Source organism: Haliotis cracherodii, unplaced genomic scaffold (assembly GCF_022045235.1).
Source record: "Haliotis cracherodii isolate W230 unplaced genomic scaffold, xgHalCrac1.p SCAF_14, whole genome shotgun sequence".
In the NCBI taxonomy this organism is placed as follows: domain Eukaryota; kingdom Metazoa; phylum Mollusca; class Gastropoda; order Lepetellida; family Haliotidae; genus Haliotis; species Haliotis cracherodii.
Window position 1 is genome coordinate 21,143,060 of NW_027266269.1, and position 21,259 is coordinate 21,164,318.

The 21,259-nt window shown below is 42.3% G+C and overlaps 1 protein-coding gene across 7 annotated transcripts in view; it reads left to right on the forward strand.

The window, feature by feature from the left end:
• The first annotated feature begins 11,369 nt into the window (after window positions 1–11,369).
• Window positions 11,370–21,259, forward strand: part of LOC139461081 (transcription factor 12-like) — a 152,057-nt gene continuing 142,167 nt past the window's right edge. Inside the window, exon 1 of one of the 7 annotated variants that reach the window (XM_071242600.1) lies at window positions 11,370–11,659. In XM_071242600.1, coding sequence (XP_071098701.1) covers window positions 11,601–11,659 — 59 coding nt within the window. In that variant the 5' untranslated portion in view covers window positions 11,370–11,600. The remainder of the gene's footprint in view (window positions 11,660–21,259) is intronic. The other 6 variants (XM_071242604.1, XM_071242599.1, XM_071242598.1 and 3 more) reach the window with 6 other exon arrangements.

The following is a 21,259-nucleotide window of genomic DNA, read 5'->3' on the forward strand; positions in this document are numbered from 1 at the left end:
TGATATGCATCAACCAAGTCAGCAGCCTGACCACCCGATCCCGTGAGTCGCCTCTTACGACAAGCATAGTCGCCTCTTACGGCAAGGACGGGTTGTTGAAGACCTGTTCTACCCCGGATCTTCACGGGGAGAGGACATGCTCGTTGGTTTCACTAATGTGGTAAACGCCAAAGACCCGAATCTCGTTCCTCCCACATTTAGCTGACGCACGCAACTACCGCCCTTCCTCCCTCACTCACTCAATGGCCACAATCACATCTTGTATTTTATCAACATTTTCTTAAGTGGTGGCGGACCGCCTCCGTTGTCTTGTGGTAGAGCGTCTGCCCGGAGACAGGAAGGTCGGTGTCTCGATCCCCGGCCGCGTCATGCCAAAAACGTCAAATGATGGTACTTGTTGTTACCTTGCCTTGGCTTCGGCAAGGGGCTAAAACAAGGACTGGTCGGCTCGGAGTCGGTATACTGTGTCTGAGTGGGGTATTCATGTTAAACTGCGGCATGGTATCTCAGTGGGCCATCACTATAGAACCGACATCAGTCCGGACTAGTACAAGCAGCCACACACACACGTGCATGCACGTCGCTATATAAGTGGACAAATCTTGAACATGATGTTAAACCCCATTTCACCTCACAATAGCCAGACTGCTGGTCAACGAGGAATGGAAGTTTAATCTACAATGTCAAGGCGTTAACTCGTGCGAACAGTAATAATGTTCAATTGATGAGGTCAAATCCTCAAAATCTTATCAACATTAATTTCATATTTCATTTTTTGTATTATTGGGACTCTGGATTTTAGCTTGCATGAGTTAATCATAATAAATCTGAATTAACCGCAAAGATTAATTATTTCTGCACAATTTGTTTCAATCACTGAAGTCTCGCTTTTGTTGCGCTCCCACGTGTGAATTATTTCTTCTGACTCTGGTATACACAGCTCCAACAGAGGGAGTTGATTGTGATTTATGAAGTCCGAGATGAGAAAGCTCCATGACGAGGAGCAGATCGAAACGATAGAACTTGACCGGTGCTGTAAGTGCAGACGCGGCTTCGCTCTCGCGTAGAGACGGGGCCAAGTTCACCTGAAATGTCCGTCGGAACGACCAAGAAGCAGTTTACGATTTTTTAAATGTTTTGTTTGTTGTTTAACGCCGCACGCAGCCCTTATTCAGCTGTATGACGGCGGTCTGTAAATAGTCGAGTTTGGATCAAACAATTCAATGATTGACATCATGAGAAACGATCTATGAAATTGCATGGATACGATGACATGCATCATCTAAGTCGGCGAGCCAGACCACCCGATCCCGTCTGTCGCCTCTTACGACAAGCATAGTCGCCTCTTACGACAAGCATAGTCGCCGCTTACGACAAGCATGTGTTTCTGAAGACCTATTCTAACCCGGATCTTCACGGGATAGATCCCTTGTACTCCGGGTTAGAACTGGTCTTCAGCGGAAACCATGCTGGTTATAAGAGGCGACTATGCTTCTCCTACGCCGTTATATAGCTGGAGTATTGCTAAGTGCGGCGAGAGATTATATTATGTACAATGTATGTATGAATACAAGGGGAAACGTTTCTCGATAACGTTTCAGATTTAACTCAGTAAGTACATTTAATTTTGAAAGTATATGGGGATGTATTATCTTACAGATACTTTAATATGAATCGGAAACTAGCGTGTGAGTGAGTATGGTTTTACGCCGCTCTTAAACAGCATTTTTTGTATATCAGTGCATGGACACTGGTGAGTGAGTCAGTATGGTTTTACGCCGCTCTTCAACATCACTTTTTGTATATCAGTGCATGGACAGTGGTGAGTGAGTGAGTATGGTTTTACGCCGGGTTTAGCAATATTCCAGCAATATCTCGGCAGGGGACACCAGAAATAAGCTTCACACATCGTACCCATGTGGAGAATCGAACCCGGGTATTCCCCACGTCGTCTAAGGCTCCACAATTCATTGTGCAGCTTTGCGTCACTTTAGCGCGCCAGAAACCTATGATCGTGGGTTCGAATCCCAAATTCACCCTGATAATATGTCTAGGTTTGTCAGCACCCGTGCGCGTTGGTTTCACCAAATCGGTAAAGGCCTGAGACTTGCATCACTTCGGGCTTTGTTCGAACATGAAGCTTGGGTTCGAACCCACGACCAGAGGAATCTGGCACGGTAAGGGACGCGACCCTACATGGCAAATCAGCGTGCCTCTGTCTGGAAAAAAGTAAGATGCTGTCGACCTCATGGTCACCTACACCATATCATCTGCACGTCCAAAACGGGATCAAACGTAATTTCCTACCATAATGCTTTAGGGCCTGGTCATAGCCCTCCTTTTGGAAACCATACTATGTGTTGGAGATACAGAGAAAGCTCTTGGGGCATACATTTAAGCTGGCCGAATTGTGCGCGGAAAACTTCCCAAAGGTCCAGAATATATTCTTGAGACCCTTTTGGCAACACCTCTGTGACTGCATACTATAGAAACAAGTAATTTCAAGGGATTTATCTGGGTATTCCGATCCGACCCTCATTAAAAAAATATTTGTTGCAACCCCCGCGGCCGTCCTGAGGATATGCGTAATCCCCGTGGATAGTCACCTCACCTCACCTCCAAAGACATATACTTATATATTTTTATATATTTTATTGAATGTGAACTATGAATAAACACGTCGTCAAATATTTACAGCATCAACTACGAGCCCCGTGCCTTGAGAGGCGACCAAATGGTTCGGGTGATCAATCTCGGTGACTTGGTTGATGCATGCCCTCATATCTCTAACGCGTGCTGATGATGTCAGTCACTGGATTGTCTGGTCCAGACTCGATTATGTACAGGCTGCCGTCATATAACTGGAATATTGCTGAGTATTACGTTAAACAACAAACTGACAAACAAATACATGCGTCGAGGATCTGTGGCGGTATTCACAGGGCATGTTACCCTTCTTGATGAGATTCACTGCAGATCTGCACACCCGGATGCAGCACGTGCATAATCCAGTAAATCAAATGTGACGTGTCAATCGCCTGGGGTGGTCGTTGCTTCCTCCCTGGTGGTGCAGTGAAGTATCACATGTTTTCTGTAGGGCGCATCTCAGCTTTAGTGATTGTATATCATTTCAAATGCACATCGTGACTTGTGGCTGCAGCATCAGAGTATAGAACAACGTCTCAACGCAGTTTCAACATCCGGGCCACTCTGGCCTCACTCGTACATTTGCACATTTGGGGGAACGTTGGGCCAAACGTTTATGCAGATTATATATATACTACTCCTCTTTGCACAAAACTGAATCTCAGGACATGTCAAATGAAAATTTGAATAGGACATATCTGATTATCGCTATAAAACGTTGAGTAGCATACTTAGAGAAACCTTGTTAATCCGATCGTTGTTAGTTCCATTGATTGTGTGAGTGTGGTTTTATGCCGCGTGTTGCAATAGTCCAGCAATAGAAGGACGGGGGACAGTGGAAGCGGGGGGATAGTGTGTGTGTGTGTTAAGGGGGGGGGGGGGGGGGGGGGCTAAGACCTGTCATCTTCCCGAGGCAAGAGAGTTAACTGATTTTAAAAGTCCAGTTTCCACCCTTGCCGACTTAGGCTGGTATTATGGAGTTACATTTTGGCTGGACTAACGAGTCTATGCATAGTCCAATCAAAATCGCGCTCCGAAATCGAAATCCGTTTCGTAAACTTTCATGCAGATTTCGGTCAATTGGAGGATTTGCAAAGCATGTGCACCGCTAACAAGTCGTCAACAGATATTTTCTAAATCTTTTCATGTTTTTGATCAAGGTGCTCACTTGATTTGATGCACTTTATCACAATATATAGATCTTGATTATCGATCAGATCGTCTTGACTGGGCGCCGCCGTTTTGTTTGAAGCAAATGCAAGTGATACGAGAGGTGGAATCTGATTGGACCATAGGAGAGGCATAGAAGGGACATAACTCGTAATAGCCACTGGTGGCGCTACGATCGAGCCCAGGAATTCCAGCTTAGTTCGGCAAGGGTGGAAACTGGACTTTTAAAGTCAGTTAACTCTCTTGCCTCGGGAAGATGAAGACCCGTGTCACTTCGGGCTTTCCTCACACATCAAGTTGACACGTGATATAACTGAAATGCTGTTAAAGCATGGTTTAAACCAAACTCACCCACTCACTCACAGGAATCCAAACATGGTTGACTACACTAAGGCCAAAGAAATCATCTTGGTTGTTGTGGAAATAGGCAAAGGCAAAAGTGGATTTGAATAAGTTTTTTTTTCATGAAAACGCGCATAGCCAAATGTCGCTAGTATCACATGAATTTTGCGACTGGTGAAGATCCGGTTTGGAACTGGTCTTCAGCAACCCATGCTTGTCGTAAGAGGCGACATACAGACTGGAGTACACAGATGGGCTAGTGTAGTGTTGAACAATAAACCTTAGGCGGCCGGGTAGCCCAGTGGTTAACGTGTTTGCTCGGCAGGCTGAATTTGGTCTGTTTCCATCATAGGTACAATGTGTGAAACTGGTTCTTGATTTCCAGGTGACTATGCTTGTTGTAAAAGGCGACTTACCGGATCGGGCGGTCAGGCTCGCTGACTTGGTTGATGCATGTCATCGTATCCCAATTGCGTGGATCGATGCTCATGATATCAATCACTGGATTGTCTGGTCCAGACTCGATTATTTACAGACAGCCGTCATACACCTGGAATAATCCTGAATGCGGCGTTTAACAACAAAACAACACACAAAAAGATGAATTTGGCAAAAATAACACATATTCGGAAGAAATTGCTTCTCCATTGTGGCCAGATATCCCATATCACCGCCAATCTGAGCTATCTTCGGAAATGCAGTACGCAAAAAACATCACTTTTGATCGTTTTAATGAGAGTTCACCATGCCACGCCTAAGTGAAAATGGCAGATGGCTTCCATAGGAATGCTTGAGTCTCGCAGCGTGACGCCGCACGTCAATTCAACGTCCATCGGGACATATGGCAATTATGGCGGCGTTATGAACCGAACAACCACGTCAGATACCGTCCCCGTCGTCGCCGCCCACCCGTGACAACCCCCTTGCCAAGACATATGGATTCGAACCACGCATTTTTTACACAGATTTCAGAGAGATCCTGACAGCCCGTACAATCCCTGGCAACAGAGCCGCGTCATTCGTCACCACTCACGCCGTTCCATAACCTACAAGAAGACTCGTCCCGCTGTCAGTGAATGTTATGTGCGAAAATACGACAAACCAGTCAGAATGCGCGTATGACTTCAAGTACTTCGGTCAAAGAATCCCTCGGGAATAAATATTTATTTTACATATGTCTTGCATCTAAAAAAAATACCCAAGATACAGTTAAATATGTTAGATCATACTGTATAATACCATAAGACCCGGTGTGTTTTAAATGGCATCTGGAATATATATGATGTATTGTCAACGAGTTGACAATTGTTTTGGCTATACCCGTTTGCGCTCATACGGAACCCAGTCGTAATTGGCCACGAGAGGGGCACGAGTCGCTATTCGGCTCGTCCCGGAATAACACAACATATAAGTATTTACGGCATCCGTTAGACTAACATCTAGTCTCTGAAATGAACATATTTTACAGAAAAAAACTGTTATTACGTTATTATGTTATAATTATATTTATAAAAAAAATGATAAAAAGGAGCCTGGAGATTTTCTTCATTTTCAGCCTGATACTGCAGTAATCTAGACTTGCCAAACATTACAGACTTGGGCTGTATTGGATATATTTGTTTCAGGGCCTGTATGACAGACCAGGCATCCGTGCGAGGCGCCCAGCCAGAGTGTCAATTCTGACCTCAAAACATCAACGCCGACGTCTCCGGCGGTGCAGACAACCATTGCTGGGGACACCACGTCCGTGTAGACGGGTCCTTTTGACTGATGAGTCTTGTTTCGTTCTTAATGTTAAAGTATTACCCCTGGACTTCGGGCGCCTCTAATCAAACACACCCATGAAGATCCGGGATAGAATAGGTCTTCAGCAACCCAGCTTGTTGCTTGTCGTCAGAGGCGACTAAAGGGATCGGGTGGTCAGACTCGCTGACTTGGTTGGTTCATGTCAGTCACTGGATCGTCTGATCCAGACTTGATTATTTACAGACCGCCATCATACAGTAGAAATATTGCTGTGTGCATAAAAAATATATTTGAAATATCTGAAAATACTGTGAAACCAATTTTATCGTATCCCAACTGCGCAGATCGAAGCACATTATGTCAATCACTGGATTGTCTGGTCCAGATTCGATTATTTACAGACAGTCGTCAAAGAGCTGGAATATTTGTGAGTGTGTGAGTGAGTGAGTGAGTGAGTTGGGTTTAACGCCGCTTTTAACAGTATTCCAGTCATATCGCGGCGTGTCAGCTTAATGTGGGAGGAAAGCCCGAAGTGATGCAGGGCTCAGACGTTTACCACTTCGGTGAAACCCACGAGCACGGGTATGGTGCTGACAAACCTAGAAACATAATTGGGGCGAACCGGGATTCGAACCCACAATCATAGGTTTCTGGTGTGCCCAAGGGACGCAACTCAGCACAGCGAATCGCGGCGCCTTAGACGACTTGGCCACCCGTGCCCCCTGGAATATTTGTGAGTGCGGCGTCAAACAACAAACAAACAAAATCTAATCAAACGCCTTCTGGGATGAATTGGAGCGACGTGTGCGACGTCTTTCAACTTCACCTAAATCGTTGCAGGAACTCTGGTTTATTCCTCTTCTGATGTGGAATGCCATTCCCTCCTTTCTTCATCATGAGCTTTCGTTTCGATGAAGTATGCTATGATAGAGTTACACTGGATTTGCAGTCACTGTTAACACAATGTGATTCAGGTTAGTCACTTTCCGTGGATGGAAATGGGTCCAATATCGCGTGTGTCTCCCCCCACTGGCTTCAAGACACGCGACCGCCTCCGTGGTCTAGTGGTACAGCGTCCGCCCGGAGAGCGGAAGGTCCGGGATTCGATCCCCTGCCGCATCATACCAAAAGACGTACTTGTTGTTACCCTGTCTGGCGCTCGGCATTAAAGGGCTAAAACAAGGACTGGTCGGCTCGGAGTCAGTATACTGTGTCTGAGTGGGGTATTCATGTTAAACTGCGGCATGGTATCTCAGTGTGCTAGCACTATAAATCGGCATCAGTCCGGACTAGTACAAGCAGCCACACACACACGTGCATGCACGTCGCTATATAAGTGCAATAATCTTGGACGCGACGTTAAACCCAATTTCACCTCACCTCACCTTCAGGAAAGGCAAGACGACCCAATATCTTGCAGAGTCAAGTTACGTCAATCGGTTTTCGGCGCAGTTCTTTCCTGAGAGCCTGTATTTGGTCACGTATGGTTTGAAGGAGGATTGGGTCGTGATGATCATGATGTCAATCACGGGATTGTCTGGTTCAGACTCGATTATTTACAGACCGCCGTCATATAGCTGGAATAAAATAGCGTTAAACAACAACCAACCAACCAACCAAACTGGCATGCCAGTGACCACGTTACTGTTTGATTTTTGGAGTTCTGATGCATTGACGAATTTTGAAAGCTGTTTTTTATACCCATATGCATCCTGTGGTCATACGACCCGTGAAGATTCCGGGGTAGAATAGGTCTTCAGCAACCCATGCTTGCCGTAAAAGGGGACTATGCTTGTCGTAAAAGGCGACTAACGGGATCGGGTGGTCAGGCTCGCTGACTTGGTTGAAGCATGTCATCGATCCCAATTGCGTGGGTCGATGCTCATGATATTAATCACTGGATTGTCTGGTCCAGACTCGATTATTTACAGACCGCCGTCATATAGCTGGAATATTGCTGAGTGAGGCGTTAAACAAAAAACCAACCAACCAGCCTGTGGTCATACTGCACGTGCATTTCCAATTTAACACGGATTTCAGGGAGCTGATCAAAATGTCCACTTGCACCCGCGTCTACTGCATTTCTTTGGTTTCAAATGATTTGGAAACTATATTAAATGTTCTAATAAAAATTCCAATCATTTTTGTTTCTGGTAGAGTTTAGAGGTAGAAATCTGAATGGATTGACCTTTTTTCGGCGTGTGTGATAAGACGGGCAGTAGTTGCAGTAGTCGTGGCAGAAGTTGCAGTAGTCGTGGCAGAAGTTGCTGTAGTTGCATCACTCGTAGTAGTGGCAGTTGTTCTAGTATACGTAGTGGTCGCAGTAATTGCAGTAGTCGTGGCAGTTGATCATTCGTATTCGTAGCGGTAGTTGCAACACTCGTAGTGGTAGCAGTAGTCATGGCAGGAGTTTCAGCAATCATAGTGATAGCAGTAGTTGCTGCTCTCTTAGTAGTGGCAGTAGTCGTGGCAGCAATTGCAGTAGTGGTAGTCGTGGCAGTAGTTGCAGCAATCGTAACAGTGGCAGTAGTCGTGGCAGCAGTTGCAGTAGTGGTAGTCGTGGCAGTAGTTGCAGCAATCGTAATAGTGGCAGTAGTCGTGGCAGCAGTTGCAGCAGTGAGAGTCGTGGCAGTAGTTGCAGCAATCGTAATAGTGGCAGTAGTCGTGGCAGCAGTTGCAGTAGTGGTAGTCTTGGCAGTAGTTGCAGCAATCGTAATAGTGGCAGTAGTCGTGGCAGCAGTTGCAGTAGTGGTAGTCTTGGCAGTAGTTGCAGCAATCGTAATAGTGGCAGTAGTCGTGGCAGCAGTTGCAGCAGTGAGAGTCGTGGCAGTAGTTGCTGCACTCGTAGTCGTAAGCAGATGAGAAGCCATGCGCTGGTTCAGAAGGTGTATGGGGGATGTGTTCTCATCACAACCCCCCAATAAGAGAAAAAGGCTGGGTCCGCGCTTGGAGGCCAAACTCTACCACAGTGCAACAATCAGTGCTGGCCATATCAACAATCTTGATGTGCATGGCGGGGGAGTGTTATCGGTGCGAGGAGCTTGTAACTTCCTGTGCATGATCTAATCACGTGAGCTTGTGCACGTTTTTTTACAGCAAGTTGGGTTTAACGCCGCTTTGAGAAATATTTTACTTACGTCACGGCATGTCAGCTTAATGTAAGAATAAAAGCTGAAAGTGAATCAGGTCGTAGATGTTTACCACTTTGGTGACACCCACGAACTCGGGTATTATGCTGACCATGACAAGCGGATCCTGGTAAATAGGGGGCGTGGCTCCGCTCATCAAAATACGACGCCTTTGAGATTGTAAGGCAAACTTGGCCCCGCGAGCCAAATCAATGATGTTAGTGGTTTTCACGTGCTAATTTCGCTCGCCAAAGAGCCTGACGATATGGTAGGTGAGATGGGGTTTAACGTCGCGTCCAAGATTATTGCACTTACAAAGCGCTGCGCATGCACGTGTGTGTGTGGCTGCTTGTACTAGTCCGGACTTGTATAGTGCTTGCCCACTGAGATACCATGCCCCTGTTTAACATGAATACCCATCAGGCACACTATACCTACTCCAAGCCGATCAGTCCTTGTTTGAACCCCCTTAATGCCGAGCGCCAGGCTGGCCAACAACAAGTACCATCTTTAACTAGTCGAACCCCGGACCTTCCACTCTCCGGGCGGACGCTCAACCACTAGACCAGGGAGACAGTTGGACATCAAGGTGTGTTTGTGAAGATACATCAACGGGGATATTATTATTTGTTTGACAAATTGCTTTGATGTATTAATGATCTATTTCAATGCCATATCTAATTCTCGTCGCGATGTGGCTGGAACAATAATAATGAATATTTTCGGAAGTACAATTATGTATTGTATAATACATGCCTATTAAAAGCTTTTGTAAAATACCCTTCCATTTTCATACAAGTTTGTAAAAGTAATTGTGGTAGTACTCGTAGTAGTGGTAGTTGTATTAGCAGGCAGCAGTAGCAGCAGTAGCAGAAGTAGCAGAAGTAGTAGTTTGTTTGTTTGTTGTTTACTCAACAATATTCCAGCTATATGAAGGCGGTCTGTAAAAAAATCGAGTCTGGGCCAGACAATCCAGTGATTGACATCATGAGCATTGATCTACGCAACTGGGATAGTAGTAGTAGTAGTAGTAGTAGTAGTAGTAGTAGTAGTAGTAGTAGTAGTAGTAGCAGCAGCACTACGTCGCGCTTGCAGCACTACTACTACTGGTAGTAGTAGTAGTGTAGGTAATATCAGCAGTATCTTAGTAGTATGGATATCTGGTTATGTTGTTGAAAATAGTCCGTTTGAAAATTAATTGAGAGTTAAATGAAATATCTAACACTTTATGTCAACTCCTCGAAATTCCATGTTCATTTTACCAAGAAATTTATACAATTCTTTATACTTTTCTTATATTTACATACCAGAAAATAAAATTATCATCATATCAATAGGAAAATAAAATTCATTATCATCCCAAAAATGCTATTATCATGATGTCAAATCACTGGACTGTCTGGTCCAGACTCGATTATATACAGACCGCCGTCATGTGGCTGGAATATTGCTGAGTACGGCGTTAAACAACAAATAAACAAACAGAAATGCTATTGCGTTTCTTTTGTTCGTCAGTATAGTTTAACCTATCAATTTATTGTATTTTGTTATCGGCAATCATCAACAAATAGCAAATTATATGCCTCAAGGACAACAAACGATATAATTAGCAATAAAATAGCAAATATGTCGCTAATTAATCAATCGATTTATTATTTGAGCCAATAAACGTACATTATACACAGTCGAATAATTTGGCACATTTTAACGGCAGGCGTTTAAATGAGCAAGTAGGAACTTAAAACGACCAATCACAGATCTCATTCTCAGCTGATGATTCTGAATAAGCACAGGTGTAATTAACGGACAGGTGTAATTAACACCCTTGGGTACTGCTCGTGCCACGTGCACCACGCGCCAACTATCTCACATCAGATGACCTCACAAGCGCGTGGCCGGCACGAGCGAGACGCAACGAAAGCTTTCAAATCTCGACCTGCGAGGCTAGTCTTAGTGTAGTGTCTATATTGTGCATAACTTGAACTGCATACTCGGATAAGCGACGATTTAAAATCCACTCTGTCTATTATAAGAGATCAATAAGCCCGGCACGTGAGCTCAACACCTCGCGCGGGATGAAAGTCAAGGATTGGTTGAACTGTACTATGCCATGTTTTGATTGGTTGAGACGCAGAGTCTATCTGTCAATCACACCAATCAGGCCTTGGCTTACAATGGCTGCGAGGAAGAAAGGATGAAAACACTGGCCTCTTTACACCGACTTTTGATCGCAACGTCCGCGGTTTGAGAATAGACCCTAAGGTGAAAACATATTTTTGTATCTCTTCATATACACCCACTGTAATTAAAGCGACAAGTACGTAAAGTTATAACTTGAAGAACTGGAGCAGGAAATAGTGCACAGTGGTGAATATACAGGGGAAATATGGCTGATATCGCATCGCGGAGGAATATGTATTTGCAAGTGATGAGGCCAGCTCAACAAAGAGCACTCGTAGTAGAATGACAGTGTGTATGTTTTAAGGTGATATTGTATATTCGCAAAATTGTGTTGAAGATTTTTGGAAAGTACCAATAACTTGGGAGAAGCTTCGTCAAGGCTGCAGCATGCAGACGCCGGGCAATATGGCAAACCAGGGAAGCCCGTGGGACCAAGGCAATAGAAGGTAAGCCAGCGGCGTGCTTTTGGGTCGCCATTTTGTCTAACTCCTTGCCTATTGTATATAAGAATTCTTCAAAATCTGCAAAATTAATTTCTGAAATCGTGACAGTGCGACTGGATATTGACCATCATAAATGTGTCTCGTGGCATGGATGTCAAGTTTAACCTGTTGTTATGCTACTGCTAGAATATCAGTGTCCGATCGCTCTATAATCTTTTCCACTGTTTCACTCAAAGTTGATTTGGTCCAATGACTGCATCCTCCAAGTCTTGTACCTCTCCGAAATCTGTTATTCCACATCTTGTATTGTCCAACTGTTGCTGCACGAGGGCTTCCCGCGATGCCTCCTGAGATTTCACGAGAACAGAACACCTGGCACCGCATCTGATCTTCAGCTGTGCGATATGAATATTTAATCCCCAGATGCTAGAAAATCTATGACAAGGCTGCTATTGTTGTATGTTCATGTGTAATCTCGCGTGCCTCGATATGTAATAGTACTGTGTGAGTTAATCTCGGTTATTGGCCTTTAATACTTGATATTCAACACACACGTTTGTATATCAGGATACGTAAATAAACAACTGTCATTGGTCGTGTTGAATATTCAATCCAGTGCTATCACAACTACAAATTGTGAAATGCACAGAAAAAGTGTGACATGAGATGTATCCTCTGGGTAGTCAGATAGCACCAGTTTTATTGGTGTGACCAATACAACCTGTGATTAAGACTATCCTCAGAACCATGCTACCTAGGTAGGTGTTAGGTGTTAAGTAAATAAACAAACGCTCTTAGTCCACACAAAGATATTTCAACCAGAAGGGGAAAACCCAGCTCTACATACATATACATAGGCCAGCACTTCTTTCATTATGAAAGGAATTTATTTTGAATTTTGAAATCAATATGAAACATGTAATTTAATGTTAATCTGTTTAATATATTGTATAAAGACATGTTTCGAAGATCACATACTCTGTCAGTCTTGGGTTCTTGGTTATATAACATCAGAGTAATAAGCCTGATAGAGTTTGTAGTTCTCCCATTGGCATGATAAAGGCTATTAATCAGAGAAGTTGGTTTTAGTAAACCTGGTTCCTTGATAGATGTACGAGTCAACATGATTGTATTTTATTTGTGGTTTAACACCGTCAAAACCCATGAAATTGTTGTGGTTCCAAATAATTTTCAGTTTTGATATGAGACATCAGATTTCTATGTGTGTTCCCACTGTTCCCCTGCCGTGATATTATTGGAATATTGCTAAAAGTGGCGTAAAACCATACTCACTCATGGTATATCACATCCATGGACAGTTAATATGGAGCGTTGCATTGACCCGTGTTTTAATACAATAATATATAAACAAACCAAAATATTTTTTGTTAAATTTTGTGGATAATAAAGTATTAGTATGTTTAGTGTGCCCCAAGGATTAATATACAAACAATGTTCTGTTCATTTATGCCATCCATCTGAAAAATAGTATCGGATAAAAATGGTCGTGAGGATTTATGAGGTAATGGTAAAACAGCACTTTTTTGTACTGTAACTAAATGTCTTTTGTTTGATTGCCATGGGCCGATATGATGCCTCGTATTTCGGTTAATAGATTTTTTTTTGTTGAACTTTCTTTTTACACAATTCTGATATAGATCTTATATGACATATAACAAAGTGAAAACTTCTAAAATGATTACTGAACATTCATTGGTTGTTTTCCTCGTATTTCAAATTTCTTTTAAATGTGGACAGATGTTTCCAGATCCAGGGGTACAAGAAAGTCATGAAGCACGTGACATCAGTTTTTATGAAAAAGTTCACTGAAAAAGAAGAAATGTTAACAGCCCCAGATTTCAGAATATGGAAATGTCACACATCTAAAAGTGTTGAAATTAATGTTCATGTGGGACTATGATTGGCAGACGTGTGCATTCTGCAGAAAGCTGTATTTTTGGTCTTTTAAAAAAAATCTGATATTTAAACAATTAGCCTTTGTGTTATGAAACTTAGAATTGAGATAAATCCCTAGGCTAGTCTGTCATACAGACCCTGAAACAAATATATCCAGTACAGCCCATGCAAGTCTATAATATTTGGCAAGTCTAGTTTACTGCAGTATCAGAAAAATGAAGACAATCCTTTCCTTTTTATTATTTGTTATAGCTATAATATAACAACTGTTATTTCCTGTAAAATATGTTCATTTCAGAGACAAGATGTTAATCTACCCCTAGGCGTGTGTACATAGTTTGTTACTCATGTTAATGGCCCATCTGTTTATTCTTGAATTTCTGAATAAATGTCAATGAATTATGAAGCTTTTGTTACCATGGATACACTAATGTAAATACCATGTTACTAGTTGTGTTCAAGGGAATCTTTTTGACATTTTACTTTTGAGACACAAAAATGATATGGTGTGTGATCATGTAACAATGATAGCTGATAGGAGCTAGGGACGTTATTAGTCTCGAGGTTTAGTGATCAGGTTTTTAAAAGTCGATTCTTCATATGTTGGATCATGTAAGATGCCAGGGTCTTCATTGTGCTTAACCCCATCTCACTCACTAAACATGGTATATACCAGAGGGTTGTATGTGTACGTATTCACCAGGGTAAAACCTGTGTGTACTCACCAGAGGCCTGTATGTGTACATATTCACCAGGGTAAAAGCTGTGTGTACTCACCAGAGGGTTGTATGTGTACGTATTCACCAGGGTAAAACCTGTGTGTACTCACCAGAAGGTTGTATGTGTACGTATTCACCAGGGTAAAACATGTGTGTACTCACCAGAGGGTTGTATGTGTACGTATTCACCAGGGTAAAACCTGTGTGTACTCACCAGAAGGTTGTATGTGTACGTATTCACTAGGGTAAAACATGTGTGTACTCACCAGAGGGTTGTATGTGTACGTATTCACCAGGGTAAAACCTGTGTGTACTCACCAGAGGGTTGTATTTGTACGTATTCACCAGGGTAAAACCTGTGTGTACTCACCAGAAGGTTGTATGTGTACGTATTCACCAGGGTAAACGTGTGTACTCACCAGAGGGTTGTATGTGTACGTATTCACCAGGGTAAAACCTGTGTGTACTCACCAGAAGGTTGTATGTGTACGTATTCACCAGGGTAAAACATGTGTGTACTCACCAGAGGGTTGTATGTGTACGTATTCACCAGGGTAAAACCTGTGTGTACTCACCAGAGGCCTGTATGTGTACGTATTCACCAGGGTAAAACCTGTGTGTACTCATCAGCAGGTTGTATGTGTACATATTCACCAGGGTAAAACCTGTGTGTACTCACCAGAGGCCAGTATGTGTACGTATTCGCCAGGGTAAAACTGGGGCAATCGGGCAGCCTAGTGGTTAAAGCGTTCGCTCGTCACGCCAAAAACCAGGGTTCAATTCCCGTCATGGGAACAATGTGTGAAGCCCATTTCTGGTGTCCCCCGCCATGATATTGCTGGAATATTGCTGAAACGGCGTAAAACCATACTCACTCACAAGGGTAAAACCTGTGTGTACTCACCAGAAGGTTGTAAAACCTGTGTGTACTCGCCAGAGGGTTGTATGTGTACATATTCACCACGGTAAAATGATTTTTTTTACCATTCCATAAATGTTACCTGAAAGATACTGTTTTTATTTTACCGAACAATCAGTTGTTTTGCAAATACAGCGATAGAAACTAAAAGTTTATTCAACTAGTCCTAATAATGATAACATATAGCAAAACCCAAAAGGCACATTTCTACTTGTCCTTATGATACGTTAACTCTTGGACAGTTTGGCAAGCACTCTAGGACTGGTGCTATTTTCTAATGCTGAAATACAAGGTGTGCTAAAAGTTTGGAATGTAGTGATCTAGCAAGTCGGAAAACTGTCAATAAGTGACTCATGTCCAATCTTGTATCGTGATTTTAAATGACGCCAAGTGCATGTACTATTAGTCAGCATTTGAAAAACTGTGAAGACTTGAAGTCTAGAAGGGAGGACAGTGAAATATTTTTAGTTTTTATTATTTCGTTTGGGTCAGGATGAACATTATGAAGAACATGTTGGAGGTCAGGCCTCCAGATGATTCTTTAAGTCATTGAGTATTCCCCAGCATATATTCATTCACGTTGGATTTTTAATCATTGTCTTGGGGTTTTCAATACATTTTAACTCCTTTGAATCTAGTCTTTGGGTATTTTAAATCTATTTGGTAAACATTTTTGCAATAATCCTGCTTGAAATGCTGTTTCAGGTAACTTCTAATTCTGTCGTTTGTTGCCCTAATGTTGCTTGAGCTTACCGCTGTGATACATGTCTTAGTTGCAGCGAGCGAGATGCATCACTTGCATGTATTATTCACTTTTATGAGCAGGACCGCCTCCGTGGTCTAGTGGTAGAGCGTCAGCCCGGAGAGCGGAAGGTCCGGGGTTCGATCCCCGACCGCGTCATACCAAAAGACGTTAAAATATGGTACTTGTTGTTACCCTGTCTGGCGCTCGGCATTAAGGGGCTAAAACAAGGACTGGTCGGCTCGGAGTCAGTATACTGTGTCTGAGTGGGGTATTAATGTTAAACTGTGGCATGGTATCTCAGTGTGCTAGCACTATAAATACGCATCATTCCGGACTAGTACAAGCAGCCACGTAAACACACACACGTACATGCAGTCGCTATATAAGTGCAATAATCTTGGACGCGACGTTAAACACCATTTCACCACCACCTCACCACTTTTATGAGCCTTATTCACTTCTATAGAGTTTATGAAAAGGTGATGCCTGCATTCGATCAGTGAACATCAATGTGTGAAAATACTCGGGTGTGCAAGTTGAAAAGCCCAAGTTTGGCGAAATCATGCAGAGTTGTTCTACGATTGGCTTTTTGAAATTTTCATGCATATTATTACATAAGAAACACAAATTAAGTGGGCTTTCTGATGTATGTTGTGAATTATATGCAGATACATGGCTTATATAGAGCTCTGAGGGTTGGTAAGTCCTGAGTAGCAGGTGTATTCAATGTGAATACTTGTTTGTTGTCTAATGACACACTCAGCAATATCCCAGCTTTATCACAGTGGCCTGTAAATACTAAAAAAATGTCTTGACAAACCAGTGGTTGATATCATGAGCATTGGTCCACGCTGCCAGGGTTGATGGCACACATGTGGCCCTGTTGTCCAAAGGAGTTGTACTTTGCTGTGCAGAATTTGATACACTGATATACCATTTACGCCTTTACGGAACAGTCTTTGATTTGAAGTTGATTACAAAGGAATGTGACAAGCTTGCCTGACAACCTGAATTTGTTGACAAATTACTATTGCCAAACTGTTAAGAAATATGTATAATTTTATTAATTGTTTCGCAAGTTATTTAACAAACCGAATAAAGAACACGATTAATTACTGTTATTATATATATATATATATATTTTGTTTAATATGGTTAATGATATTAAACAGAAAAATAAAAGTTTCAGGTGTTTTCAATTCCTTTATGTAAGGAATGTATAATTTGTTTAAAGGAAAAATAATTACCACTATATTGAGAAAACTGTATACAATGTATGTATGTTGTTGAACATTGTTGATGTTTGTATGATCAATGTTATAAGAACTGCAACATTAACAGTACCAATGTAACTAAGAATGTGCAGCATGGTTGCAAAATTCAACAATGTAAGACCATCCTTATAGTCATGGGGACTGATTGCGTGGATCGATGCTCATGATATTAATCACTGGATTGTCTGGTCCAGACTCGATCATTTACAGACCGCCGTCATATAGCTGTGGCGTTAAACAACAAACCAACCATCCAAGTCCAGACTTGGTTATTTACAGGTAGACGTTATGTTGCTGATATTACTCATAAGCCTGAACCACTGTCTGTCATATCATTGAACCATCAAGGATCCTTTACGCATCCTCAGGATATCATGCTGTCCGCAGTGGCTCTGTTAGCAATGTTATGATCCGTTATTAATCCCTCACACAACATTCGTGTCTTAGATGTCACTGTTCATACACTGTTGATAGTAACATATCATGCCAATCTGGAATATATTTCTCCTTGTGAGTGAGTGAGTTTGATTTTACACCGCTTTTAGCAATATTCCAGCAATATCACGGCAGGGGACACCAGAAATGGGCTTCACACATTGTACCCATGTTTGAAATCGAACCCAGGTCTTCGTCATGACGAGCGAACGCTTTAACCGCTAGGCTACCCGACCGCCCCATATCTCCTTGTGAAGATCGGGGTTAGAATTGGTCTGCAGCAGGCATGCTTGTCCTAAGAGGCGACTTACAGTATGGGGTGGTCACACTTGTTAATTTGTTTGTTTGCGGCGTATAAATGACTTGGATGTCATTAGCTGGGTATATGGATGCATGTGAAAACATTATAATTACATGTTCACAAGTTACAAGACCCGTAAAGATCTGGTTCAGAATTAGTCTTCAGGAGCCCATACTCTTCATAAGAGGCGACCAACAGGGTCGGGTGGTCAGGCTCGCTGTCTTGTTTGATGCATGTTATCGTATCCCAATTGCATGTATGGATGCTCGTGATATCAATCTCTGAATTGTCTGGTTAACACTTGATTATTTACAGACCGCCGTCATATAGTTGGAATAATGCTAAGTAAGCAACAAACAACAAACAACTAGAATAGTGCTGTGTAGTGTTTAAAAAAGTATCGTGCCAATCTCTTGTGACAGCATGTTCTCTTTTTACTGTAACAGTGATAATTCTCTTTGTATTGTTATGGTTTACTGCTCTGGCTGTGGATAACATGTCAGCATGTGTTTACACATAGCAGGTGATACCATGTGAGCAGGTGGGAGATACGAACAGTAGCACATGTGCTGGATATGAATATTAACACACATGGAGGTACTTCAAGGGAGATAAGTATGTCAAGCACTGCATGTTGATACAGTCTCAGTGTATCACTTCAGAAGGATATGGGGCTATTTGAGACGTCTTTGGACGCAATATACACCTGCAGGGTTACGAAAGCTGGGCAGATCTATGATTGGTTAAAATATCAAATGGTGAGAAATATACGTCATGGTGGAATTTGAGCAGGTTCAGTTCCTTCTTTTGGTAGTAAAACAAATGTTTTTAGTTGGGGATGTTTTTTTTTTGTGAAAGGAAAAAAACTTACGTGTAGTAAGGAGCTTCCTTATAATGAGGCGTGTGTTACTTGATACAGGTATGAAACATGCCTTATAATGAGGACTTGATACAGGTAAAACGAATGCTTCATTGGGAGAAGTGCCTTTACTGATAAAGGTACAACAAATGCCTTATAATGAGGAATGTCTTGCTAATATATAGCAGATCTGTTCTGGAATTTTTTAGCTGTATCAATGATCAATAAGAGTCTTCCTAACAGGTTAATTGTGTGTGACAGATATATTCCATTGAATATCTGATGCAGTTGAACATGCAGCATCATGCAGCATCATGCAGCTTGAGTTATCCATGGCTAATCTGAGCAGTACCGACAGCCAGATATCCCGTGGATGTGTAATAGATCCTTGATGGTCCAATGATAAAACAAAAGGACTCTTTGCTACATTGACAATATTGTCATTCGGTTGTGGATATGACAGGACTTTCATCTTGGAAAGTTTCTTTCATTGTAATTGATGTTTTTGAGTGAGTATAGTTTTATGCCGCTTTTACCAATATTCCGGCAATATCACGGCGAAGGACAGCAGAAATGGGCATCACACATTGTACCCATGTGGAGAAATGGCAACCCCATTGATGTTTTTTTATACTTAGCTTGTTCTGCTCCTATGACCAAAGAGGTCATTCCAGCCATCATAGTCCCCTCGTCCTTATCAGTAGATTCCAAATCTCATGTCCGCCTGTCACTGACATTTTGATAAACTATTAGCAACAACTTGAAGCAAATTCCACGGTTCTCTGTCTTTAACATCGCCTGAAGATCTGTTTGTGGAACAGGTTTTTGGAATGGAATACATCATCAGTTTGATCCTTGGGGTGGAAATGTAGGTCACTAACAACCTATGCTTGCTGTAAGAGGCAACTAAATGTATCAGGGGTCAGTCTTCTTGAATATATTTACCCCGTGAAGATCAAAGTTAAAATCGGTCCCCAGCAAGCATGCTTGACCTAAGAGGCGACTAACGGGATTGGGTGGTCAGACTAACTGATTTGGTTGATGCATGTCATTGTATACCATTTGTGTGGACTGATGCTTGTGATATCAGCCACTGGATTGTCTTGTCCAGACTTGATTATTTAGGCTGGAGTATACAGCTGGACTAATGTAGGGTTAAACACCCAACTTTAGGCGGCAGGGTAGCCCAGTGGTTAACGTGTTTGCTCGGCAGGCTGAATTTGGTCCTGTTTCCAACATAGGTACAATGTGTGAAGAGGGTTCTTGATTTACAGTAGACGATGCTTGTCGTAAGAGGCGACTAAAGGGATCGGGTGGTCAGGCTCACAGACTTGGTTGATGGATGTCATCTTATCCCAATTGCGTGGATCGATGCTAATGATATTAATCACTGGATTGTCTGGTCCAGACTCGATTATTTACTGACAGCATTCATATAGCTGGAATATTGCTGAGGGTGGCGTTAAACAATGAAGGGAACAAACAAACAAAACCCACCCTAACCCCCCAGAATTCAGTCTACAATTCAAGCTGCAGCAAATGTCAATCACTCCTTCATTAGGGGCGGTCAGGTAGCCTAGTGGTTAAAGTGTTCCCTCATCCCGCCGAAGACCTGGGTTCGATTCCCGACATGGGTACAATGTGTGAGGCCCATTTCTGGTGATATTGCTGGAATATTGCTTAAAGTAGCGTAAAACCTCACTCACTCACTCACTCACTCACTCACTCACTCTTTACAGTAATAAGTCCACACTCCTCAGTCACTCACTCACTCACTTACTCATTAAAGTAGTAAATCCACTGAGAGTTGTTGAAGATGTTCAAAAGACCCTCAAACAATAGCAGTTTTCTTATATAGATGTCTCTATTGGCTGACGAATATGTATTGTGACACTGAGTCTTCTTCCAAGTAATCAAATCCATTAAATTGTCACTTAATAATATCAAATGCGTAAATATTAATTAGCTGGTTGTCGGGTCGTTATCATAAAAGCAAGTGTCCATGTCAAATGAAACGTCATGGTGAGTGTGCACGGGTGAGCATCAATGCAAATTGCCACGTAGGTCTCTGCATCACTTGAGAAGATGTATAGAGACACATTAATAATGCGTGTGAGAGATGAAATGAGAAAACACAATTTATCACTGATTAACCAAAGTCTGGTTCGTCCGAATGTACGAGCCCACCTGTTTACTCTGGGGACAAGAAAACTTTCAAGGTGTCTTTGAGAATTTGCTATAATTATTTAATGATGAGTTAAGGGTTGATAATAGTAAGTGTAGTAATTAGGAAATTAACTCTTTTTTTCTGTAATAGGATTTTTCAGAAGTTGACAGCTCAAATCAACTTATTCTGTGGGCTGAATTACATTGTTTCAGTCTTCATGGCATTGTATCTGTGGTATCCCGTGGTGATTCCAGCTCAGAATAGGTC